The following is a 27,877-nucleotide window of genomic DNA, read 5'->3' as shown; positions in this document are numbered from 1 at the left end:
TTGTTGTTAAGCCTTTCGAAAGCCTACATTATGTTGAAAGTTACTAATAGCTTTGAACTTTAGAACAGTTTTATAAACAGATTTCCCTTTGACATAATGATAAACAGTGGAAGAAAAGTTATTTATGCGTAATCTCTAACTCATCGGAAGATCTACTTTAATCTAAACTTCAACTTCGGCCAAACAAACAGGCTCCAAAAGTCAACTCTCTTTATAACTCAAAATGTTGCATCAGAACAAACTTTTAAGTAATAATTATTTCAGGCTCTTACTCTCTTCACCAACTTTCAATTTGTTCAACTAAGACAAATGTTTAACACACACCAACAAAACAACACGGTAAGGACGATATTCATGTACTGAAACCTTTCTTGGCATTCAAAAGCAAAAACTACACAAGTAAAAGCTTTTTTCTGGTTGCATTGAAACCAATCAGCTTAATGTCAATAGCCGAATACCTGTCAATTGTAGGAATGAAAATGCTCGGTTATCAATTTTAGCTCTTCGATAAAGGATTTAATCCTTATCGGGCTGCGTGTGGGCTGGAAATCTCGACGTGACATCGGCCCAGGTGCTTTGTCCGTCGGCGACCTCTTTCATGACGGAAGCCACCTTGTCGACCTCGACACGGATCTGCTCCTTGCTGTCCCTCTCGCGGATTGTCACGCTTGTGGTAGAGTCGACGGTGACTGCAAACGGAACGCCAATCTCATCGGTCCTTGCATACCGCTTTCCTATTGAAGTACCTGCAGCCGATCGCAGCAAAGCAGTAACCACAACTATGCTCATGTAGATCTATGATTTACATCCAAATAGAAGGTGCAAACAGAAGTTGCAAAACAAGAAGCCTTACAGATATTCTCCATAAAATGACTCATATCTGTATTTATCACCGAAATACACTCGTGCGATTTGAAAGTATAAAAAGTCACAACCTAAATTGTGCTTCCTAAGATCATTTTATCTTATGAAGTCATAGCTCAGGCAATAAGCTTTTACAGGCATACCTGTAATATCAATAATATGAGAGATCCCAGCTGCCGTCAACGACTTCGCGATGACTTTAGCCACATCATCAAACTCTTGACTTTTAACCAATGGGAAAACAGTGCATTTGATAGGGGCCACAAGCGGCGGAAATCGGAAAACATTCAACTGTTCATCCTCTGACTTGCTCGGCCTCGTGTAGAAAGAATGCTCGAAAAGGCAGTAAATTATCCTCCCTATTCCAAAAGATGGCTCGATTACAGACGGAGTAAAAACCCTTTGATGCTCCTTCTTCTTCTCTATACTTATCGACACCATATTTTGTTTTATCACCACATCTTTTCCAAGGGTACATACATGGAAGTCAACCTCCCCTTTAGACTCGAGTGCAGATTTCATCTCTAAGGCTTCCTTTTCACTCATGGCCTGTTTATAGAATCAGGTAAAAAGCATGCAATAAAAGAAAAATAAATACATACAGTAAAATAGTTCTCTAGGCATGATCATGAGTTTTACCTCTAATGCTTCAACTACCATCTTTTGATTACCCTTAAATGCAAGACCAAGTTCTTTCTTCGATGGCACTATAACAAGTTTCTGAAATTTAAGAAAGAGGTATGTGAGAATCAATCAAATAGTTTCCGTAAAAAGGAAGAGCATGAGTTAAACCATAAACTTAAAGTAGCACATTAGTAGTTCAACATGTAACATAATGATCAAAAGACAATGGATCTGACAAAATGGAAAATAAAAAATTACCTCAACCTCTTTAGGTTCTGCAAACTTCTCATAAGCGACAAGAGGAACGCCACTTTTCTCCTGTCAAACAAAATTATTGGTTTATGCAACTTCAGTACCATTTTGAGTCTAAAAGTTGTTTCAATTAAACAGACAAAATTGGAAGGTATTTTTATTAAACAGATAAAATTAACTTAACCTAATAGCATGGAAGAAACAATGCAATCATTGTTGCTGCAGAAAAAACAGAAGTAACTAAAACATTCAATAGTTGATAATGCTCACTAAGACCAACAGATGAATTTCCCGCATGGGACAAATAAAGAACTGAAACAAGGAAAAAAAAACAAAGCTAGTTAAATGCTTAGAATGGCACTTACAGTATGAGCGCGTAAATCATAAGCAGATCTATCGGCAATACCCACACACTCAATCCACCCATAGGAGCACTCAATCTCTGCATCCCAACAATCCGCGGCATAGTGAGCCATTTCGTTTGGCAGATGCTGCCTGAACCGCAAGCGGTCTTTGTCTATCCCTAAACGAGTTAAGAATAGATATACCCTCCCTATGAAGTAGCCAAGAGTCTCATTGTTCACAGTTCCCTATCAAAAGCAAACTCGAGAAGTTAGAAACCACAGTAGAATTTTTTTTAAAAAAAAAGTGTTAAGCTGATTTTTAGGTGCTTGCTTGGCCCTGCCACTAGAATAGTTTCTCCATTTGAGAAGCTGTAGTCAAGTATTTGACAAATAAAAGGCCTGGAGCTTCTGCTGTAACAGAAAGCTACAATAACTTTTGGGCCCTGATGCAGGGGAAGCTAAGGAATCAAACGAGGAAGCTGTTATTGCTTCTACGAACAAATTTAATTTGACAGCAGTTCCGCAAAAGCTCTAGACAGGCCAAACAGCCACCAAGGTTTCACAAAAAGTAACATGAAGAGCAGCCAGAAAATTCAACCTTTGAAACTGCTTCACGAAGAATCATTGGTTTAGCTGATTCCCCTGCCAATTGCAGCTCCCTTGGAAACATCAAAAATTCCAAGTCAGCAACATCCCCAAATTTCGGGTGGGATTTATCCTCAGGATCCACAAAGTGCTCAATTTCTGCCAGTGTAAATTCACGCACTCTTAAAAGACCTTGACGAGGCGAGATCTGGTCGTAGAAAGAAGTACTGTCAATCCAGCAATATCTTTATAATGTGCAAATGGAACATAACTTTAAATCATTAACAAAATTTTCAGCATTATTTATGTAATCTCCACGAAAAAAATTTCACGACAGCCATATTTTTCTTCTATTTCTCTTTATTCTCTCACATGGAATGACAATATGATACCGCACTTAACCAGCCACTGGATGTTCATACGGCACCTTTGTGCGACATAACAATATAGTGCTTGTCACAATTCTACAATTCACCAAAAATATCGAAAATATAATGCTACTTTTACATTGTATTTGTTTCATGTAACAAATCTAGGCATTACATAGCTATCCTCAACACCTATAGTAGAGAAATAAAAAAAGATTAAACAATCGATACCTCATTTCTAAATGCTTGACCAATCTGAGCTGCTGCAAAAGGGAGCTTGTTGCCATTGTAATAGTACAAGTCCTTGAAGTTAACAAAAATGCCTTGTGCTGTTTCTGGCCTCATATAGCTATAAACACAAGCAGATCAACACTAATGAAACAATCCTAGCAAATTAGTTTAGGAAAAAAAATGTACGGACCTTTCCTATAGTGCATTTTGAAATGAGTACCCGCACTTTACAATTTTGATTTTACTACTGTCAGTATGGCTAATTTAAGAAACTCTAATCAAAACTTAACAGCACTTTTGACATTTTTAATGGAATTTTATCACCCGACAGTTCTTATGAAAATCATTAAATTCTTACAGAACTTGAAATTTTTTTGAATTCAAACATAATGAGACATTAGGTAGCAAAATCAAAGTTCGAAAAGTTCAGGTGCCTATTGCGAAATGCCCTGTAATTCAGGTAAGGTCCGTCCAGCTTTCCATTTAAATAACAAACAGGATGCGAATGAACTCACCCAGGGCTCAGTCCAGAAGGACCAATAGAAGTCTGAAACATGAGATTAAATGGGTAGGGCTCAGATAGCGGGTTCTTAGTATCAGGTGCGGTGATTCCATATTCCTTAATCTTCGCCCCTAATTCGTCCGCAGAAAGATCGTCCAGCACAGCGAGAACGTGTTTGAGCTCCGCGGCCTGTTCAGGGGACAGTTTGGGGTCCTTCTCGAGCTTCTCCTTGCAGAAGTCTTTGAGCAAATGGTCAGCTCGATAGCACGTCCCGGTTTTCTCGTCCTTAACCATTAAGTCGGTGAACTTATCCACATGGCCGGATGCTTTAAGGACTACCTCTGGTGTAACGCAGGGGCAATCCACCTCCAACATGTTCTCCTCCAAAACAAAATGCTACAAAATTTGATAGGAAAAACAATTCGATTAGAATAGACTTTTGATTCTTAAACTACTAGAGAAAGAAACATTGAAAATTGTATAGTTGAAGAACTTAATGTATGAAGAACTCAATGAAAAAAAAGAAAAAAAAATTGAATCAAGGAACTAACTATAGCCACAGCCCACGTGAATTGGTAGCATTACATGAAGATACTAAATGTTCAAAATTGCTAATTTTCATTACATATTGGAAAATTTTCTCAAAAGAAAAACGCAGAAAAAGATTAGAAATGGAAACGTGAATGATCACCACTTATGATAGGAAAAGATTGATCTTTTCAATGAGAAACACCCAAATTTCTCCTAACCGATTGACCTAACTTGGCAATTAATCAGAAGCTTCTTAATACCTGTCGCCAAAAGGCGAGGACGTTGGACTTAACGGCGCACCCCGGGGGGCCGTAATCGTAGAGCCCAGCAACGCCGCGGTAGATCTTGAACGAGGGGATGTAGAAGAGCCTCCTCTCCAGGGTGTTCACCACGGCCTGCCGAAACGCCTCCCGGCTGCCGGCCCAGTCGCCGCCGCCGCCGTTGCTCCCGGCGGCGGCGGCGGCAGCGGCGAGGCGCTTCGCTGTGGCGCCGGCCTCGACCCTGAGAGCCTTGAGCGCCTCCACTGCGGCGTCCACCTCCGCCTCGGACGCACCGGCGCGCGCCTTGATGGCGCGGACGGCCTCGGCCTGCGCGTCGGCCGCGGCCTGCTTCTCGGCGAGGGCGCGGCGGAGGGCGTCCTCTCCGGCGGCGGCAGCCATGGAGGAGAGGCGGCGGGGGAAGAGGAGGGCTAGGGTTAGTGTTTTGTATGGGGTTAGGGTTTTAGAGATGGTGGAGGATGTGGAGATAAAGAGGGAATGGAGGAGCATCACGCGAACGCGATGATCGAAGCGAGAAAATTAAATATCTTCGTGGATAATTTGTCAAAAAAAAAAATGAGGAGAACAATAATAATAAAGACCGTTGGATCGGTGGAAATGGACGGATAAGATGTGAGAGTGATGGGTCGAGTACATTAACTGTAACCGTCCGAAATAAATGGGCGCGCGAGTGAAGGGTTTCGTTCACGTGTCACGTAGCGTGACTTTGTGTGACGTTTATGATATGGTTATTCCCATCCTATACATAAATTGAAATTGAAAGAGAGAGCGGAGATTTTTGGGATTAATGATTAGCACCAACGCTTGTCGGATCGTTGACGTTGATCATTAATTTCAAAAGTTTGAGCTGTTAGAAATACAAAACTAATTCATTTATGCTTTAAAGCATATAAAAATAGCGCACACAGGTCTCGATTGTTACTCAGCCCATCCAGTCTCACGCCACTTCGAACATGACTCGCCCAAACCGAGCCTCATGCCATTTCGAACATAACTCGGCCCACATGGCCTCCCGCCATAGGCCAGGATGCTGGCCGATTTAAGCTAACAATCCCCCTCCAGCACCTGCACATTTTTGCAGCATGCAGGAATCGAACCCGTGACCTCTGGCTCTAATACCACTTGTCTGATCGACCCCGTTTGGTTAAGGGGATAAGCAGGATAACGAAAGTTATCCCTGCTATTCCGCCAAACGGGATGATATTTTATCGAAATATTTTATCCCGATCAAACCTTACTATTCCAGATTATTCCGAAATAACGAAAAATTTGCTATTCAAGAATAGTACTATTCCAATACTTAATTTCAAACTTAATTAAAATTATAAATTAAATTAAAACTAAATTATATAAATATAATATATTATATATTATAATATATTATTTTTATTATAAAATTATTAATTGTACTATATTAATACATATTATTTATATTTAAATATTATAATAAATTCTTTTTATTAATTTTAAGTTTAAGTAGAATTTTTTAAATTTTGATAATTTTATCAACTAATATACAATTTTAATAGATTGACGCGGTGCATGAAGTGGTTTTCTTTGGCACATCCCATCAATGCAGAAAATGTCAATGCATAACCAAGAAAAGAAAGAAGAAAATAACAACAGAAGAAAAATATCTAACACTTGATAATCCTTAATCCAAACAAGATAGAAAAAAAAAGTATAAAATAAAAAAGGTGGAATTAGCAGAAAAGAGAAAAAAATAAACACCCAATTTCCAGGATTTGATCTGAAAAGCACAACATTGACAGATGATGATCTTTAGTGAACTAATTCAATTGACAAATTGTCTCACAAAGTTTACCAAGAGATAACAAAATACCATCAAAATACGAATTTGCAGCCGCGTTGGTAATTTGTATCTTGATTTTCTTTCGCAAAGTGCAGATTGAGAATCAAATGTCTGAGATAATTTGGCACATAAACTGGTGATTTTCAAATAATGCTATATGTAATCACCAGAGTAATATGCGACGAATAAAATCTAGCGGACATCACAACATCGAAGTTTAATTTACAAGTACTTAGGTGTTACAATTTATACTCACAGAAACAATCAGGCAAAGCCGAACCCCTCCCCATAACAAAATCCTCCCTATGCGCCTCCCGCAAAGCCTTCGCCAACTCTTCCCCCTCCAGACCCTCTGCAGTAAAATTTGCAAAGGCCCTTCTGCTCAAAATCAGTGTCTTGTAGAGCCCTTTAAGAGCTCTCATTGCAACTACCATCTTATCCATATTGCCAAAAAAAGTAGCTATGTAAGCATCACTATTTATCGAAATATAGTAATCAAGCGCGGCTTTAGTATTCCCATGCATGCGATCAAAATCCTTGCCGCTTAACAAAGACGACTTTGTATAAACATTTCTATAAATAGAAGTGAACCCTTCGATCTCCAGAATACCATCCCCGGATGCCAGATAAATGCTCGTGCTTGTAGGGAAGCCAAGGGCCTGAAGGACAAAAGCAGTTTCACTGGGAGTTAGAGGGCATTTCCCGCGATTCCGCCACACACGAGCAGCTTCGCCCGTAAATGGCTTTCGATCCCCACGAGCTAATTCGATGGCATTTATAGAGGAGGGAGAAAGGGCAGGGTAGATGCATTGGCTGTAGGCGACCATGTCAGGCTCAAACCGGAGATGGAGGGATACGAAGGGGTTGGGTATGGCTTTGAGAAGGTTGGAGGCTTTGGCTTCTAAAACCTTGCTAAGGCGAAGTGCCTCATAGCAGCCTCGGCAAAAGGAAGCTTTTGCTTGCAGAGAATACCTGCAAAGTAAGGTGTTCAAATGAGAAGAAAACTTATTCATACTCTGATTTCTGGCAAGTATTTGGTCCAATAAAATATCATATGAATAGAATCAGTACAGTTAAGAGTACCACACAAACCAGATGCTTATCTAGAAAATCACAAAGGATCTTGAAATTCCACGTGAATGATAGGAAGTGGCATTAACAAATAAATTCTATCTAGCAGTAGAATAAGAATGAAGAAATCAAGCTTGCTCTTCCGGTAGAGAACTGCAAGTCTAATAAGGAGGTATGCAACCACAAAAAAAACAATCATACTTAATTCCAAGCAGTCAAAAATAGAAGCTTAAGCATTCAAAATAACAACTGGCTACAAAATACAACCCATTCGAAGCCTATTTACATTGAGCAATACAATATTTTGAAATATAAACCTTCATTTTAGCAAATAAATGTACATACAAATATGATCTGCTATTTCTATGCACGGAAAAGAAGTGATCCGTTAGTATATTTCCCATGCAATGTAATCAATCTCTCTCTCTCTCCCTCTCCCTCTTACGCCTTTAACAAGTGTTAACAGAGTCAAATCCATCAAAATAACAACACAGATTCAAAAACAGAATAGTTAAGACACCTAGAATACAGCCACAAACATTAGGTTCAACAAATGGTCCAAATGATTTAAATTTACTAATTAGAAGTGATGGAACGCAGGTACCTATCTCTTCTTTGGCTCATAGCTGGGGTGATGGAAATATAGCGATGTTTCAAGAGAGAAGGCAGCACCGTCTCAACATAGTCAAACTGACCTTTCCGCTTGCTACAATCCACTCCAAATGGCTCTCTTAATGCAATGTCTTCTGGTAACTCTTTCACAACTTCTACAAAGCCTTTCATTCGCTCAATGAAGTAATCAACATCAAAAACATCTGCAAAGTCGCTGATAGATGTATGTAATTCAAATCAGCAATAATCTATACTGATCACAATTCAAAGAACACCCTTTTTTTTTCCCCTTAGTATCCTCTTATTGTACCTTGATTCATTCCAGTAAGCAGCAACTTCAAATTTCGGCAACACCATAGTTGCATTCAGCAGGCGTGCGATCCCAATTCCATCACACAACTAAATAATAAGCATAAATTATTACTCTTCAATAAAGATGCATAAATTCGAAAAAGGAAAACTTATATAACCCCATGAAGAATCCACTTCAATAATTAATACTTGTGGTTTACAATGTAAATACTTTATGGTCTTGCGGTCACTGCTCTGGTGCCCTTTAGAAGTTTATATCAACATTGAGCACTCAACAACTATGTAGCTTATTCGATCATCATAAATAGTTAGGAACAGTTAAATTATCAGTTACAATGTTTTTGGCATTCAAAATAATTGCAACATGATTGTTTTCACTTATATGTAATGACAAGTCCTACGAGGAACTGCAGCAACAAAATTGAAAGGGAAGGTATTGCATTCAGAACCGCAATATTATAAAGTGGAATTAAGCTATGTAGAGATCTATGACTTACTACTGAAAAAACAGAAAGTAAAAACGTATGGAGATCCCTCGACTATGGGCCAATTCTGCATGCGCACCCTCCCCCCAAACCCAACTTTTAATGGTTTTGGTTTGAGCTCCTAAATTGACTCAGAAAGCATTAATATTAACGGCTTCATTAGACATCAGCCGCTAATATTTAGCAAAATCTACCGATTCATCAGCTGAAAAAAGTGTCCACGACAGTACAATTAAACAGAATCACCATCTAATTTTCAATAATCCCTAATTTTATAGATGAATATGACACAACTCACAGGAATCAACTCTGTTTCGAAATAAAAATTGTTGGAGTCTATATTTGAAAATGAGCCAATAGTTGAGGGGATCTTCATAAAATGTAAAGCATCATAAGAGTGCAAACCCTAACCCCCAAAATCAACAAACTCACATCACGTCTCATCTGATTAAGCCCGCCGTAGCAGTCGATCCTGATGAATCCATTGCTCTTCCCAGGAGGAGCTACACTATGTCAACAAAAAGAAAAAAAACATCGCATTCACCAATTTCAACGAAAATTCAAAATAAAACAATAAGAAATACCCAAACCCTAACCCTAGAGTTAGGTCCGATCCCTAAATCTCCTCCTACTGCTTACAAGGTAATGCTTTGCTGTCCCTCCACCAATCGCAGGGTCTCCACTCCACCGCCCTAGGCGCGCTCCAGATGATCGGCGGATCCTCCACCCGCGGCACGAACCTGCGTGCGAATCGGTGATTAGATCGTAGATCCGGTGAAGAAGATGATGGAGAGAGAAAGAGAGAGAGAGAACCTGGAGGAGGAGGAGGAATAGGGAGAGAAGGGGATGATGGGGAAGGAGAAGGGGGAGGATGAGGAGAAGAAGAGAAAGGCGGAGGCGAGGATCAGAGGAGGGAGGAGGAAGAAGGGGACGAGAGGTCGCATGCGACGGTGCCATGGGATCGACAACATCGCATGCGGCCGCAGAGTGGTAGTGCTAGCATTCGCAGTACGGGGTGTGGGGAGAGAGGGAGAGAGAGAGAGAGAGAGAGGGACAAAGATCGAGGAGAGAGATCTGATAAAAATAATAGGGTTAATTTCATATAGATACCTGCAAATATAGTAAATAACAAATCTATACCTACAAAGTTTAATTTTCATATATTATCCTTATAAAAGTGATTATATTTTTAAATATGTCCATCTGGTTTGTTACCATTAGATAACCGTTAAAAAATTATTTGTATTTTCAATTTTGCCATTACAAATATATCCCTCAAAAAAACATAACAATATATATAAGAAGTAAAAATATCAAAAACTAATCATGATTAAGTATTTAACCTATGATTAACTAAATTTTTCTAACGGATTCTAACGGCAAACATCAGTATTCTTCTAATAACAACATATAAAAGTTGAACTTTGTAAGATATATTTATCATTCGCTACATTTGCAGGGAGCTATATGAAATTAATCCAAAATAATAAGGTTAAATTTTAATTTTTACTTCGTCCCTGATGTTCATATGATTTTTTACTCAAATAAATCCTTAAGCAAATTATAATTTACTAAACAACCCTATCAAAATTTTATTTAGCTGAATAATTTTATTTTACCAACTCAAAGCAAAAGAATAATTAAGAGACAATGAATTATTTGCCGTCTTTAATAAAATTTAGACGATGGTGAATTATTTACCATTTTTGTTTTCTTGAGATATAGAATTTTAACGCTCATATAAAAATTTCAACAAATAAGATATAATCTTAATTATCCAAAAGATGCTAACAATATAATCATATAATCCTACTAATCAAATAAAACTATAATAATTCACATATAATTCTAATAATCTCACAAAAATCCTCATAATCGAAATAAAAAAAAAAATCTATATACAATGATAACAATCTCAAAATGGAGAATAATTTGCTGTTTTCTAAAGATGGTGAATAATTAACCATCCTTCTCATTTTTATCTAATATGGCACTAAGTTGGTAATTTAGTTAGCCAAATAAAAATTTGAAAGCATCATTTGGTCAATTAGAATCTTTTTTAAAAAATTTGTGTTCAGTACATTTTTTTTACTTTGGCACTTGCAGGTTCAAAAAGGTACACCCAAGGTCATTTAATTTGATATAATAATTATAATAAATACAGTATAGTTGAAAGTGCATGTAGCTAAAAATGCGGCAGTTGTAATTATTATATATAATTTGTTTGGTTATGTATAAATGCTACTAATTGTGTCACTTTTTTTTTTGAGAGTGGTAAAATTACTTTTACTATACAGAAAATATTCCAATGATTTTATTAATCATTTAAATTCTCTATATATAAATAAATAGTTGTGTGGATATATATATATATATATATATATATAAAATTTATTTACTGTGATGCTCCATTTTCCACGGGTCATTCATCATAAGATTACTCTAGTTCTAGCACATTCAACTCTCTTAATCTTTTGAGTCTAACCACCGTTCAAAATGTTAGAACCGGGTTTAGAAACTTACAACTATCCAGCAATGTAAGACTGTCTTATAAATTTTAACTAACCCGCCCCACTTTCTAGTAAAATCATCCATACTAGAACTGTTCCAGAACTAGCACGCTTAATATTTTTAACCTTTTTGCCCTAATCACCGCCCAATATAATATAGCTGGGTTAAGAGTTTTCTGCTATTTTATTTTATATATAAGACTACTTGAAATCTCAAATTTATATAGCTATTTATTTATTTATTTATTATTGTTAATTAACGAGTGATTCAATTATCCACTAACTATCATAATTGAAACCGTAGCTAATTTGAATATAGTTTCAATTGTAGTTTATTTGCCTTATAGTGTAGTTGCAACTGTAGCTGATGTATCCAATTGTACCAAACCAAATGTAAGATTTAAGGGCGTGTTTGGTTCGCTAAATATTAATCCCGAAATCGGAATCGGAATGATCCATTCCGATTCTAGATGTTTGGTACGCCGTAATCTCATTCTGATTCCATTTCCATTCCAGAATAAAAGTGGGCTAATCCGGGTAGAAACGAATCCAGCTTCATACCCCAGATTGAAAATTGAATCTCAACTTAATTATTTTATACTAAAATAACCTTCATCGGTACGACTTGAAAAAAAAAAAAAAAACCTCGCTCCCGCCCGCACCACTCGTCTCTCCCCGCCCTCCGCCCGCGCCCTCGTATCTCCCCAAGCTTCATCCCGTAAGAATTTCTCGCCACTTTTCTCTCTAAATCTCTTTCTTATCTATTTTATTTTATTCTCAAAAGTCACATGGATTTGACTTTCTTTAAAAAAAAAAAGAAAAAAAAGAGTGAAAAGAGAAATAATCATCTGAAACACTAATAATTATCAAAAGTCACATGCTTTTTTTTTTTTGGGTCCTTGTTAACTCTTCTATTTATTAAAGTCATATGAAATTTTATAATTTATAAATTATCATGTAATTATTACAATAAAAATAATAATAAATAGTTTATTTTCATATTAAATAATATAAAATATAATTTTTTTTTTACTTTTTATTTATTATTTTGTAAGTTACTTATTTATATTTTAAATAGAGTATTCAAAATAGTTAAAAGTAATTAAAATATATTATAAAGGGTAAAATTGGTATATTAATTTGATTCCGTTTCTGATAATTATCTGAACAAAACACCGATAATAGGAATAATTTATTTTGATTCCGATTCAGGTGGCGAACTAAATAAAATATGATAATAAGTCATTCCGATTTCAATTCCAGCTTATCTCCATTCCGTTTCCGACTTCGATTCCGACTTCGAACCAAAAACACCCTAAGTCTCTAGTACCCTAAATGGGGCCGAAAAATACTAAATGCACATATTTTTTTAGAGCATAAATTATACACATCATCTATTTTAGAAGTGAAGTTGCTTAATTATTTACGTAACTAATAAAATGATCCCATCAATCAATAGAATGAACGGACTATATAATTTACGCCTAATTCTGAGTACACAGGTAGCCTTGGTTGTGCCGCTATTTAAATTTCCGCATAATAATGCACACTAAAATACATTAATAAAAAAGCTAAAACGGTCATTTTTTTTTGTTTATAATTCCTAAAAAAGGCAAGGTACATTCCTATAAAATTCCTCCATATAATAGCGGCCCCACGCCCCTGGCGCACTCAAATTCAAACCCAGAAACCACTGTAGCACTACCCCACTCAATGGCAAAAAAGTAATTAAATTAATCAACAAGGTCATTTAAATCGCCCCCTTGTACAAAGGAACCTACTGTGCGCCGTTCCATTTTCCCCTCACCCACTGTCCCGCTTCTCTCTCTCTCTCTCTCTCTCTCTCTCTCTCTTTCTCTCTCCCCCTTATTTGTCGGAGCCGTGTCTTCGTCGTTATCGGCGACCGCGCCCTTGTCGCCGCCGACTTCTTCTTATCCCTCGGCGCTCCCCACTTGTCGGCGACGACTTCATCTCTGCTCTCGAGCCATATAAGGTTACGACACCTCTCTCTCTCTCTCTCCCTCTTAGGGTTGTTGGGCTCCATCTTCCTCGCATTCCGAGAACCCTAGCACACGAGCGTTCGATTCGTAGCAAGTTCGGAGTTCTCCGCATTGCAAGAACCCTAGCCCCAATCGGTTCTTCTACATGGAAGATATGGTCTTTACTTGTTAGTGGAGTGTTTAGATTCATATTTGTGTGGATATATTATTTATTTGTTTATTTTTCTTGTTCTTGTTTTGTTTGGAATAGATGGTGGGGGATGCAGAGGCGAGAAATCCGATTGCTGTAGTGAACTCGCCGCCGGTGGTGGTGTTGGTGTCGTCGCCGGAGAATGCGCCGCCTGCTGAGAATGCCGCGCCGGCGGAGTCCCCTCGTTGGCGGAGGCGCAGCCTTAGATACGCTGGGAAGGAGCGGCCGAACTACGCCGACACAGTTAAAGCGAAGGAGGATTTCGAGGAGGGGAGCAGCGTGCGCAGAAAGTACACGAAGCGGAAGAGGCGGGAGACGGCGGTGAACAAGCTGCCCGATGAGAAAAGGACGATGGCCGGTAACGATGCGGATACGGCGGTGGCTGTACGTGCCTCGGAGCCGACGGCTATAGCTAATTCTGGAGTTGAAACCAGGGTTGTAGGGAATGGACATTGTAACGAGAATGCTGTCGCTGGAGTTGAAAGAATGGGCGAAGAGAGTGGAGGTTGTAGCGGATGCGGCGCTGGCGAGCCGAGTAATGGGGTGGTGAAGAGTGCGAAAACCAGGGTGAAGGAAACCCTTAGGGCCTTCAACAGTCACTATCTTCACTTTGTTCAGGTTGGGCTCGACGGTACTATCTCACCGTCACAGTTTGTTCAATCTTTTCTCTTTCGCAAATGCTTGTGAGGCACCCTTTGTCGGGAAGTAGATTTTAGTGTTGCCTACATTTAATGACTACGTATCTGGTATGGTTATTTAGTGATATAGAAATATGTTTGTAACGCATGCACCGTTGACAAGTTCAAGTCAATCAGTTCATTGGTTATGTTTTTCGGCCTTATCTGGAATTATCTGATATCCTGGTGTAGGATACCATAAATCTCTTGTAGCACTTGTGGATAATCGTAAAGATATTTTGTCGTATTAAGTTTTGACAAGGTGTATGTGCTTTTATAGAGTTGCGAATTATTCTTCCAGGAGAACTAGCAAAGGAACTGGTAAGTATTTATGCCAAATGTGTAAGCTATTATTTGAGCGTTCGCTCTCATGGCTAATGGTTAGAACCCTCATTTTCTGCAAGGAAGTTTATAGAGATGCTATACGTTGTTGTTCGAACATGTAGAAGTTATCACGATGCCATCGTAGCAGGTTGTACTATGTTTATCAATAGGGTTGATAAGCAATGCAACTATTAGTGCATCCGGAAAAATGTATTTCCATTATTAGCTCTACAGCATCCCTATTAGTCATAAGCATCCCTTCTGTTAAATGGTGTATGTCTTATTTATTTTTATGGCAAGTGAATTGCTGTCTGATGTATTTAGTTATTCACAGGAGGAACAGCGAAGGGCTAAGGAATTGGAGGAGGCGATGGCTTTAAAAGCAAAGGTGAGAATTTGATGGCCACTCAAAGCCATGCATTTTAATTGGTATCTTATTCTTCATTATTTAGATTTGATCAAAAAAAGAAACTAGTAAATCTTTTGTGTCACTTGTCATATTTGCCAATGTTGTACGCGCCGTGATAAATTAAGGTTAATCTGGTGTGTTTGATTGATTACTAGCTCTAGAGTGCTTAACCAATGTTGCCTAAATTAATTTGCTCTTTTGCTAATAAAACTTCACTTTTCTCTAGTTATGAACTTATGATTGTAATTTTTTTTCTCAATATCAAATTAATATTAGCCAAATGAACTAAGACCACCAGTAAATAGTGGAAACCTTGAACCTATTCTCTCTTTTTCTCTAAGAGAAAATTTTGTGCAGTATGTGGATCAATAACAAAAGTACAATGTTTGAGGGCTTGGTGTTCAAAAATCTTAATCTTGTGCCAATATGCTACTTTATGATAATGATCCTATAATAGTGCTATTTATTGTCTTGCTACTAGTTTTTTGCTTGTTCCATTTGCACTCATAACCAACTTGCTCTAACCCCCATTCCGACATTCTAAGATTGAAATTTCCGGCGTACGTTTTGAGGAAAACAATAATTGACTTCTAGTACGATTTTGGGCATTAAATTTCCAGCGTAATTCAATTAATATACATCAATATACATCGCATTTATGGCTTAATTGTTGTGGGTCTGGATTTAATCATTTATTAGGATGGGTATTTACCTCCACACACCTCATGCCATGTATCCTCAAATTATTACATATTTAATATGCTAAGTATTCAATACACTCTTTGAGTTCTTGAGATATATTGTTGCTATTGTTGTTGCTTATTGCTAAGATCTCTTTTTTGTACTAATGTAGGAAAATGGCGGTCGTGTGGAAAGGGTTAAAAAGCCATCAAAACGACCAGATCTTAAAGCAATTTCCAAGGCATGTTTTTGACTATTTTCTTGCCATTTTGCAGAAGATATATTTTAATACTCTTTATCTTCGTCATGTAGAGGTAACTTACAATAGCTTATGCATCTAATATCTAATGAAACCTTTTGTTTCCTTTCTGCCAGATGATCCAGAACAATACCGTGCTGTATCCAGAGAAAAGGGTTGGCCACCTTCCAGGTTTGTATGACCTCTTTCCCAGCTCCAGTTAGTCGTACATCTTTTTCAATCCAGCTGTATTTATTTTTTTGAGATAATGGGAGTCACAATTTACATATTGTCTAAACACGTTTGAACTATTCTTTTTCCTGGAAGGCCGACAAATTCTAGGATATTTGTGTTGAAACGGCACTTGAGATTTTTCTTGTTTTTTGGGGGGTCAGGTATTGATGTTGGGGATCGATTCTTTTCGCGAGCTGAAATGGTGGTTCTTGGTCTGCATAGCCATTGGCTCAACGGAATTGATTATATGGGTATGGAGTTTAGCAAAAAGGTACTGCAATTGACTTGCTGAATTTTGGTTAAAAAGCAAGCTCCTGTTTGGCTGGAGTTCCTTCTTGTTTGTTTATCAGGAATAAATGAAAGTAACCTTTTCACACCATTCCATATGGGTTTTCTGTTTAAAGCTTGCTTTGTCGTGCTTGAACTATGACAGGCTGCTAGTAGATTTCAAGGATGCAAATTGCATTGTAATATTGCTTGTTTAGCAAAGAGTTGCAAGCTTTTACAATATGCTCTTTTGGGTCTGAACTATGCTTCATCATGTTCCTTCTTTAATAAGAGGAATTGGAATATATCCTACTAGCCAAATGATCAAATCTATTGTAACTAAGTAGTAATTAGATTGGCCACTTTGAGACATAACTGGAGCTTTTAGGATAAATGACTATTTAGCATCACTTGCAAATTTAATTACTCTTTTTCATGCCGTTCTTTTTTTTTTTTTCATGCTCACAATATATATGCTTTGCATTTATTATTTGTTTAAAGCTTTAGTTGACAAAAACAGCAGTTTCTTTATATGGATTTTTATTTTCTGATTTGTTTGAAGGTGCTTTTCCTTCTTTTTTTGTCTTTGGAGGCATGCTATTCATGTGTAGGTGCTTAAATAGAGAATTATTTCTTTCTGTTTTTAATCTTATAGGAGGAGTACAGGGATTATAAATTCCCACTTGCGACATGTGTTGTTTTATCGGGAATGTATGAAGATGATTTGGACAATTGTGAAGAGATTGTTTATACTGGACAAGGTGGACATGATTTACTCGGTAATAAGAAACAGATTGGCGATCAAAAGATGGAGCGCGGTAACTTGGCATTAAAGGTTTGTCAGGCAATTGGTTCTTATCAATGTTCTTGATTGATCTCCCAGATTGTCATACTTTGTTGCGACTTGTGACCTAGTTTTCTTGTCAGAGAACTTTCTTCTTTCTCTTTTAAACAACTGAACCTTAGGCTTTATGTTTGTAAGTTGTAAGTTGGTGTTATTTCAGGTCTATGAAGAATGGAAAGTGGCATGAAGAATGTGTAGCAGTCACATATATTAATTAGAGAAATCCAATTCCTTAACTACCTTGTTTAATCAACAGTTCTACTTCAGGTGTCGAGTTACCTAACAGGACTGTCCTTTTAGTCTTGCTTGGGACAGGTCAAAGGAAAGTATTATAGAACTATAGTAGGATCAACTTCCACACTCCTAAAAAAATTTGGAGTGTGAAAGCTGATTCAGTTCTAATTCAGAAATACCTTGAGCAGAACATTGTTTAGAGGTGAGGCTAGAAGATGCAGGGTTTGTATGCTTGTCAAGAGAGTATATGTTTCTTTTAGATTCTCAAAGTGTTCCCTTATTGATGCACATTCTAGCTTTTGCTTATTTGCTGAAACATGATACTATTGTTCTACAAAATTTGATGCTGAAAGTTTTTGTGACATGTTACCAAACTAGAACTTCAGTTTGAGCTTCTACTTAGTTTGTTTAGCGCAATGCGGTCCCATTTTTAAGCTGCTTTCTTGTTGTATTGTTTCTAGTCAATGTTGCAACATGTCATGGGTAACTTATGAAATTTTCTTTTTCACCTTTGTCAATTTAGTATGATAGTTTTTGTTTTCCCTGCAGAACAACATGGACAGTGATGCACCTGTGCGGGTTGTTCGTGGACACGTTTTAAAGAGCAGTTATTGTGGGAGAGTTTATACTTATGACGGCCTATATAAGGTTGTACTCAGTCGTCAACACATCATTTATTATTTTCCCTTCAACGCCATATAAAAAATCGTGCAGATATAGCATAAACTGGCATTTTGAGTATTCAAGAGATCATACATTTCTCAAATATTACTATCTTTTAGGTAATAACGCCAAATCTTCATTAGCCATCCATTGACTTGTATTCATTGTTTGAGCCAAGTAATTCCTTTTGCAAGTGATGATATTCCTCTTACATGCACTATAATAGACAGTAAATCTCTGAATGTCAAGCACTCACAATTATGTGATTCAAGCTTGTAACTTGCACGTAGGTTGCTCTATATGTGATCTTAAACAATAATTATATTTTAGTATTTTTAGTTGATCGGGTTATTGTAGGTGCAATTGCTCTGTCTGAGATAAGTTCTTGTTTGCCAGGAAATTATCTGCTCTTGCATCATGACAAAGGACACCCCTTTTATAGGAAATGGAAATAGAAATTGTGAACGAATTGTCAAGTTATGGCTAAAGGAATTTCAAGATCAGGATATTCGTTCACTGTTTGACATATTTATTGTCATTGTCTTTTCCTATTGATTCTACTGTTGTTAGCGAGAGTGAGTTTAGAATTTTATCAATTTTATCGTCCGGAAAACTGGACAGCAACATGAAGATTTATCTCAATTTTTCTTGCTTGAGACTTTTGTACATTGACCTTCTCTTGTTATATATATTGTTAGTGCTTGCTTTCGAGTCTTATGTCTTTCTTGCATTTATAGGTCATCAAATATTGGCCAGATAAAGGTGTTAGTGGATTCACTGTATTCAAGTATAAACTAAAGCGGTTAGAGGGGCAAGCCAGTTTGACAACATCCCAGGTTTAGTAGTTTTTCTCACTAACCACCACAAGTTATCTTTGCCCAGGAATTTTTTCCCCACTATGAATGATGTGAATAATTATTTCTGCATATATGTTTTTTATTTCATGACCTTTTATGTAAATGATTTATTCAAGGTTGATATGGTTGTCGACGTTAGAAATGTTTTAAATAAGTTTTCACTTGGCGATAATTACTTTTCTTTGAAGTACTGTAAGCTCCATCGTTGTCCTATAGTCTTCATGTACTTGTGATATATAAATATCGCTTATCATATTTGGTATCATATAGCAGACAAATCTTTTACTTATCTTATTAATGATATATTTGAGTTCTTTTTCTTCTTTGCCTATGGTGGAAATTTGTTGTTGGAAAATACAGATCAGTTGAATATAATTTTGTAATTTTTTTCTTTTAGGCAACCTTATCACAGAATAAAACATGTAGTTAATATTGATAATACATTTGAGAAAATTTGGGAGAATACCTTTCTGTTAGCATATATATTAGTCAAACGTGAGTGGAGGAGCATCCTTTTCTAGAAGGGAGGCCCAAAATATGGATTAAGGGGTTTGATCTTTAATGAAATGCCACATTCTTGTGTGATATCAATTTTGATTCATAGTTATCTACATTCTCTTTATTAAGGTTTTTGAATATTCTACATTATATTAAGACTGTTACTATCTTACAGTAGTTATGCTTCTTTACATTTTCATTTGCTTTTCTTTATTTATTTATGTTAGTCATCACATGACTTATCAAAAATCCTCAATATGCACTGGCCATTTTGCGGCTGCTTGATACATTCAGAAACATGATTTATTTCTAAAGAATTATAATAACATAGAGACTAGAGTGTAGATTGATGATTACTTATGCTCAATTGCAGGTCAGATTTACTCGGGGAGAAGTTCCTAAATCCATTTCAGATTTGCGTGGGTACGAAGTGAATTATCGACTGCTAATATTATTATGTATACTTTGTCATTGCAAAAGTTAATCTACACAAGTATCAGGGTGAAGAACTATTATAGTTGTTTTCTTTTAGGACCTCTATATTGAAATTAGTTTGTCTGATGGATATTTTTTCTTCTCTCTTCCTTGTCTGAGGCCTGCTCTGTCTTGATGCTAAAAAAATGTTGGTTATAAACCTATGTTTAGATGTTGCTTGTTTACCCTGGGCCATCAGCTTCTGATCAAACAAGTCGTTCTACTGACAGGAAGGTTTCTGATGATATTAGTGGGGGTCAAGAAAAGTTTCCGATTCCTGCTACTAATACAGTTGATGAACCACCTGTCGCTCCTTCTGGCAAGTTATTTTGACTTGTGAACGTATTTTAAGTTTTGATAAATTTTTGATACTGCATTATTTTATGTAAAGCCATTGATACTCTTCATGAGGTAGGTGAAAACATAAGAATTTTTAATTAATTAATTAATTAATTAATTAATTTTTTGCTCCTTATGTTTGATACTATGGTTTATGTGGTGTACAAAAGAGATCATATGTAGACCATAGTGTCTAAGTCATGTATCACTGGTGCCATGCAGGGTGTTTATTCGGGTTGAAGGCCAACCCTAAACCCTATTCTACATGTAGAAATTCACAACCCTAACCTAACTTGTGGTATCTCAGTTTGTGGTTTATTCAACCTTAACTGAGCAAAATCTCAGGTTGGGCTTAAATTGCGTTGGTATGGGTTGAAGCTGTGTCGGGTCAGGTTGGATCGGATTAGGTTCCCTTATGTGTGAAACAAGAGTTGTCAGAAGGATATAATTTTGAATTGCTGAGATTACTCGTTTAGAAGAGGGAAGAGTGAAATAGAATATCTTATCTTTTTGACAGTGTTAGATCGAATAATTGTGAGATAATTGTTTATTGAACTGTCTTTTTTATTTAGATTTCGAAAATGATGTTGGTACTTTCTGGTACAGAGGTATGAAATTATCTGAGTGTGTTTTATCCAGATTGTGCATTAGAAGTAGAGAGTAGCACATTTGTCCTAATGGCAATTGGCTAGCTCTGCTTAAGTAAAGTACTTCTAGGTAGAGCTGTAGAGTTATATTGTAGACATAGTCATGTTGTTAGTTGAAATAATGCATGTCGCATTATTATCTCATGTGCAGAATGTAATTGTTAATTCTAATAATGAGAAAAAAAGAAGAAACTACGTATAAGAAACTATTAATATGCCAGACTTTTGGGATATAGGGTGTTAACAAGAATATCTTCACTTAGATTTTATTTAGCATGAGAGATGGTGTCTAATGGTGGTTTCAGTGCATTCTTATTTGCTGACATTGGCTTAAGCGTGGTGAACTCGTCGTGAACTATGTACAAACAGATCAAATTTCTTTCTGTTCTGTCTTATATGAAGAAGGAACATCTTAGTGCATTGTGCTAGGCCTCAATAACTATGTCATTGTAACTTGAAGAAATCAAATAAAAAGAAAACAGATGAACTTTCTCTAAGTTAAGAAGATCTTAAAGAGTGTTAGTTCTTGAAAAGCATTTGTTTTTGATGTCTCCATCTGTCTTTTTTTGTGATTGACTCGGTTGCTAGTGTTTTAGTAGTTTTATTTATAGCTCTTCTCTTATATTCAATGTTCGCAGTGTTCTTTATAGCCTGATTATTGTATCCTTAGTTGTTGATGCATTGTCTTTTGGTTGCTTCATTTAATATTTGTAGGTTTTATCTACTGCAACTCACTCCAGATTCCTAGTAATATGAAGGTGCCAGAAAATGTTGCCGGCTGTAATTGTGAAGGAGATTGCTCTGACCCAAGAATTTGTGATTGTGCTAAACTGAATGGTTCTGACTTCCCTTATGTTTTTACCAAGGATGGTGGGAGGTGCGGATTATTATAGCTGTTACATTGGTGATTTGTCACATTGATTAAGCCCAAGCTGTCAGTGCTAGTACAGTAGTGGTTTATCTGTTTAATATACAGTGCACTTATCTAACTTCTCCCCGCATGGGGATGACTGGGGTGGGACTTTGTTTTTTAATAATAAATCAATGATGGGGTTAATATTGGGAGATTTTGTTTACATGGAAATAGTCTTCCTCCTGTATTTTTGGTGACACTCTGTCTTGGGATAAGTTAATATTTTGTTTTAGCTGGCGCTTCTCTCTTATCTCGTGACATCTAACTTGTGGCTTCTGTTCACTGTCTTGATCATTAAGTTCATTATTATTTATCTGTATTTAGGTTTTTCATGCTTCCTTCTTCAGATTGGTCGAAGCAAAGTCTATGGTCTTTGAGTGCGGCGCTAATTGTGGGTGCAGCATCAACTGCATAAATAGAACGTCTCAGCAAGGACTAAAATACCGCCTTGAGGTTGTAATTTTCTTGCAACACGTTCCTAACAATACTTTTGCTCCTATCTTCATTTCTATGTCTTACTTGTACTTTCTTCATATCTAACTTTCTTTCTATAAATTACATATTGTGACAGGTTTTTAGGACTCCGAAGAAAGGTTGGGGTGTCAGGTCATGGGATACTATACCACCTGGTGCTCCAGTTTGCGAGTATACAGGAATACTTAGGAGGTCAGATGAAGCTGATAGTGCCCTTGAGAACAACTATATTTTTGAGATAGATTGTGTTGAGACACTGAAAGGAGTTGATGGAAGAGAGGTACCCGCTATGCTTTGCTCTATCGGCGGAATCTTATGACTGTCTGCTAATGTGCCTTGATCTATATTTCACGGACCTTAGTTTCTTCGGACTTGCTGTTTTCTTGCCTTAGAATGTATCTTTTAACTTCTCTCTCATAAAGTTATTTAATATTTTTATATATTTAGACAGATATGAAGTTTTATTACTTTTAAAAATGAAGAGTTGTGCTCTACTTATATGTGCTTAGGGGACGTTTGGATTAAAGAAATTTTAGTTCAGTTGAAAATAAAGTTTGGTTGGAGTAAAAATGTTGTTCATGCCATCAACTAGCATAATGCTGGGGAAGATTCACCATCTAATGGTTGGCTTGATTTCGGATCTTTCTACGAAAGATAACTTCGACTATTTCAAATGGAATCTGTTTTCGAGAGTTTAAGCCAGCGGCTGTCTAACATATCTTCTCGGTGTCTTCATGATGGATGGCAAAACTAATGTTTCTACTCGTAATTTGCGGCTGGATCACAACTTCACTAATCCAAATGCCCCCTTAGCATAATAGGATTGTTTATTGTCGTGTAAGTGAACACTTAGTTGGTATTTGAGATGACTTCTGTTAACTCATCAGCTATATCTTTTCTTTGATTTTGATAGAAGCGGGCTGGTGATTGGTCTTTTCTAGTCAACCCTGAAGACAAGAACGCTGAAGTGCCTGAGTACTGCATCGATGCCAGCCCTGTTGGGAACATTGCAAGATTTATCAATCATAGCTGCCAACCGAATCTCTTTGTCCAATGTGTTCTGAGCTCACACCGTGACTTCAAAATGGCCAAAGTTATGTTGTTTGCTGCCGACACAATTCCTCCGATGGAGGTGAGGCATCTGACCGATTTTCCCCTTTAAGTATGCTGTTCGACTTCTATTGGCTTTTTTGGAGCAGTGCAGGAACTTAATTTACATTACTTTCTTGCTGTTCCATTCTGTAGCCACTTAAAATATCTCTGCATCTTTTATTGACTAATGTATATGTTTCTTTGTTTCTTTCTTCATACTAAGATTAGTTACACCCTATTTTTGGGTTTTTTTCTTTTTCTTTTTTTTTTTAATTTACAGGAGCTCACTTATGATTATGGATACCGTTTGGATAGTGTAGTGGGACCCGATGGAAATATCGTAAAAATGCTATGCTATTGTGGAGCCACAGACTGCAGAAAACGTTTGCACTAAATGATCAAGGCCGAGGTTTTTTTCTTCTTCGTTTGCACACTTTTATTAAGTCTCAGCTAATTTTGGGAGAAGGATAAGAAGCCGTTAAGCTAAATACCACCAACTGCTTTTGGGAGTATATTTTGCTGATCTGTAACAAGCCCAGGGCCATAATTTCTGCTTCATTAATGTTTTTTGTAATTGTGCAAAATTGTGTATGTAGCCGCGATGATCTTATCAATGTATTAGGAAAGCAGTGTATATTACATACAAACTGTAACCAATGGCGTAGCCTGTTTCAAGCATGTAGATTTTGGCTCATAGATTTTTTATTCTGCTCAGCGGAGAAGCTATTTTGAGAAACTGGGCTAGATAGATAATTTAATGATGATGATTACTGATAGAAAACTCTTCAACTCTTTGTTGTACGATTTGATTTCGTAATGGATTGTTAGCTTATCATTCATTTTGTTGTATTCATTTGTTGAATTTATCATAACCACTCTCTCTCTCTCTCTCTCTCTCTCTCTCTCTCTCTCTCTCTCTGTGTGTGTGTGTGTGTGTGTGTGTTTCTGTGTGGGCTTTTTTTATAAAATGAACCTCCAAAAATTTCAAATAGGCAAAATAATTCTATCAAAATTTTATTTGGAAAACTAATTTTTTTTTTTCGCCACGTTGTATTTTTGCTATAAAGATGGTGAATAATTCACCGCCTTTNTTCTAGATACTTCAAATACTCTAGATCAAGTCTAACGGAGCCGATTGTCGATTCGAAAGTCCGAACATCGAAAACAACTTGGAAGCGCGGAGCGCTCCGTGTTTCCAGAAGCATACCAGACACACTATATATATATATATATATATATATATATATATATATATATATATATATATATATATGTAGAACTAGGCTACTATAATGAAGACGATGAATTATTTATCGCTTTCATAATATATATGTGAAGACGGTGAATGATCATTCACCGTCTTATCTGTATTTAACTTTATGACTTAGATAAATTTTGATAAATTTAAACGGTAAATCATTCACCGTCTTTATATATATATTATAAAGGCGGTGAATCATTCACCGTCTTCATTATATATATGTGAAGACGGTGAATGATTCATCGCATTCATAGCAAAAATTTGACGTGGCGCCTACGTAGCAAAAGGAAGCTTATTTTTTCAAATAAAATTTTGACAGGGTTATTTCTCTAATTTTAAAATTTTGGAGGGTTTTTTAGAAAAAAGCCCTCTGTGTGTGGTGTGGCCTTTGTTGTGGCCCAAAACTGTTTGCGCCTTGGGCTTTGGGTATGGGCGATATTGATATCTTGTAGAAAAATCAGTCCAAAACTTGGCTCTAATCACCTTTTTTTTGTTTGCTTCTTGGGGCCTGTTTGCTATTGTGACTTATCTAATGCTGATAGATAAGATGGAGTTGGTTCGAAAGCACACTGGGATGTACTTCTGTATTCTTTGGTGAAATCATAAAAAATATATCATAACAAATTCATTGCCGTATACGAAACGCGATATTATTTACGAAAATAAATATAATATTTTTTTTATTGTATTTTTTTGCTGTATATTATGCAATTTTTTTCGTAATTTCAAACAAAACCGTATTTGAAAAAAGATAGCTAACTATAGATGCAAATGGACCCAGATTCATGGATCCACTTTAAATGCAATAATAAGTGAGAGCCGAAAATAAGGAGAAAAAAAAATAACTTGGTCTTAATCTATCAAATATTATCAAAAAATAATTCCTAACCTGAGCCATTTCAAATAGAAATAAATAAAAATAAAATATAAGATAAAAATTAATCTGTTTCAAATTTATTCCAATCCACCGAAAGAACGGGACGAGGTGGGAGACCCAACTCCGGATCCACTCCATTTACATCCCTATTGCTAATTCATATGCTCATGATTTTGTACTAACCATATATATATATGTCATTAACCTTGTGTAATATCTAACCATAATTTGAAAAATAAATTTACTCCAATATCTTTTAAAAAAAATATTATTATTTCTAATAAGTTTGTATGCATCCGCACGTTCACATTTTTCCATAACTCAAGAATGGAGACGCCAAACGACCGATCTACAGGTTTGAAAAAAAAATTTACTCTAATATCTTTTAAAAAAATTATTATTATTTCTAATAAGTTTGTATGCATCCTCACGTTCACATTTTTTCATAACTCAAGAATGAAGACGCCAAATGACCGATCTACAGGTTTATTGTGTTCATCGCAATAAAAAGGAAAAATATTTATCTCTCATATTATTATTTCCCAATCAAGGGGTGTACCTCAATCAAACATCAAGGTGGCGTGTGACATTATTACGACTACCATTATTGTAACTTCAAAACAACAAAATAATTCAAAATAAACACTTGGTACAATGAGATAACACCTCAAATTGGCTTTTATCACTGGAGCCAAACATTACATCATGCGTTGTTTATCACATCTTAAATCTCCTCACTTTTAAAGTTGGTTTAATTTTTGTTCCAATCCGAAGCATGTTCTCACACATAAACAAAAATTTAGAACACATATTGCTGATGTAATAATATCTCCAAAGATGATTTTTTAGGTCTAATCCATCCCATCATAATAATTACTAAAATATTTTTATTATATATTTTAAAAATATATAGTTAATTAATTACTAATGATGTGACATATGTATTACATGTAGCCCGTTCACAGGTGCTTGTCCCATCCCACTACATAGATTTTTTTTTTTTGGGGATCCCACGACAAATGAGAGTACCCTGTTGGCTGTTGCAAAGGAAAATTGCAAGTTACCCCGTACAGAACTCTAAAAAAAACACCAGCAGGAGATGAGGGCCGTAGAACGGTTGGATTCAGGCCTTAGCGTCTGTTTGGCTTTATTTTGATTTTACTTTACAAATAAAAATCAGGACAAATCCGGTTCGGACCTAATATATATATATATATATATATATATATATATATATATAGGAGAGAGAGAGAGAGAGTTTTGCTAGAATACTATCGGTAGTAAACGGCTCAGTTTACTACCAATTTATTTTCGATGATAGAGTTTTCAAATTGATGATCGGCACCGTTAAACATGATCTAAATTATTTAAACTATCTAGAAATCAAATTTCACACATTTTCGATATTGTTCTTTTGTCCATCAAGTGAATAGAAAAATGAATGGCTGAAAATGAATATCCTTCAAAAAGTGATGATACAATTTTTATATTTGGGATCTAGAGTCTAGATCTTATTTTAAATAGTTTAAAGAATTTTTTAACAAAAATTTAGTTGATTTGAACTATTCTATACCGTTAAACGAGCAAACGCACCATATCGGCTATTAAAATTATAGATTTTGTGACCCTTTGATTGTTCAGATAGTGATGCCAACAAATTATGAAATTTGATTTCTAGATAATTTAAATGGTCTAGATCATGTTCAACGGTGCCGATCGTTGATTTGGAAGCTCTTATGAGTATAGAGCACTTCATACTAATAAGTTGTTTTCAATGATCTGAGCTTCCGAATCGACGATCCACTCTGTTAAATATAATCTAGAGTATTTGAAACTTCTAGAAAATAAATTTCATAACTTTTCGAAATCATAATAAAGTTCATCAAGCGGGTATAAAATAAACGGTCAAAATCGAACGACGCCTTAAAAATGGATGATCGGATTCTTCAATTTAAGATCGGAATTATTGATCTTTATCTATATAGTTAATAGAATTTTCTATCAAAAATTCAACTAATTTTAATTCTTTTACACAGTTAAACTAGCAAATATCTCATACTGGTCGTTAAAAATTGTCAATTTTGTGACCTTTTGATCGTAAGGTAAATGATGTCGAAAAATTATAAAATTTGATTTCTAAACGTTTTAAATGCTTCAGATAACGTTTAACGGTGTGGATCGTCGATTCAGAAGCCCTATCATCGAAAGCAACTTATGAGTACGAGGACGATCGTACTCATAATAGTATAGTAGCCGGACTCTATATGGCTAGGACTACTATACTCTTATGAGTATAGAGCAC

At 36.2% G+C, this 27,877-nt stretch overlaps 3 protein-coding genes across 5 annotated transcripts; 1 reads left to right on the top strand and 2 right to left on the bottom strand.

Moving 5' to 3' along the window:
- LOC109710524 (glycine--tRNA ligase, mitochondrial 1-like) lies at positions 232-5,083 on the bottom strand. The gene is made up of 9 exons (XM_020233182.1): positions 4,562-5,083; positions 3,784-4,166; positions 3,269-3,386; positions 2,683-2,877; positions 2,106-2,330; positions 1,747-1,806; positions 1,504-1,584; positions 1,008-1,413; positions 232-746 (listed from the first exon to the last, which is right to left on the bottom strand). Exons 1-9 carry the CDS (start codon positions 5,066-5,068, stop codon positions 517-519), a joined length of 2,205 nt encoding a protein of 734 aa, XP_020088771.1. The 5' UTR covers positions 5,069-5,083; the 3' UTR covers positions 232-516.
- LOC109710636 (uncharacterized protein At1g04910) lies at positions 6,345-9,924 on the bottom strand. Of its 3 annotated transcripts, none has more exons than XM_020233357.1 (6): positions 9,686-9,924; positions 9,512-9,612; positions 9,305-9,375; positions 8,386-8,474; positions 8,068-8,289; positions 6,345-7,364 (listed from the first exon to the last, which is right to left on the bottom strand). In XM_020233357.1, the coding sequence occupies exons 1-6, from the start codon at positions 9,841-9,843 to the stop codon at positions 6,632-6,634; spliced, it is 1,374 nt and encodes a 457-aa protein (XP_020088946.1). In that variant the 5' UTR covers positions 9,844-9,924; the 3' UTR covers positions 6,345-6,631. The 3 variants fall into 3 exon arrangements, with proteins under 3 accessions (XP_020088946.1, XP_020088947.1, XP_020088948.1); XM_020233358.1 differs by having other exon boundaries at positions 9,512-9,615; positions 9,692-9,924; XM_020233359.1 differs by having other exon boundaries at positions 9,305-9,380; positions 9,686-9,701.
- LOC109710311 (histone-lysine N-methyltransferase, H3 lysine-9 specific SUVH4) lies at positions 10,736-24,284 on the top strand (the record flags this gene model as incomplete). The annotated part of the gene is given in 18 exon segments (XM_020232821.1): positions 10,736-10,823; positions 10,979-10,988; positions 13,156-13,375; positions 13,633-14,190; positions 14,908-14,961; positions 15,836-15,904; positions 16,039-16,093; positions 16,297-16,406; positions 17,058-17,237; positions 18,030-18,128; positions 18,881-18,979; positions 19,872-19,921; positions 20,203-20,291; positions 21,673-21,835; positions 22,219-22,324; positions 22,443-22,625; positions 23,259-23,477; positions 23,718-24,284. Coding segments are annotated over 18 exon segments (2,466 nt in total), but the record flags the coding sequence as incomplete, so codon positions are not given.

The sequence above is a fragment of the Ananas comosus genome, linkage group 5 (genome assembly GCF_001540865.1).
Source record: "Ananas comosus cultivar F153 linkage group 5, ASM154086v1, whole genome shotgun sequence".
NCBI classification, from domain to species: Eukaryota; Viridiplantae; Streptophyta; class Magnoliopsida; order Poales; family Bromeliaceae; genus Ananas; species Ananas comosus.
The sequence above is the reverse complement of the archived record's forward strand: the minus strand, read 5'-3'. Positions and strand labels throughout refer to the sequence as shown.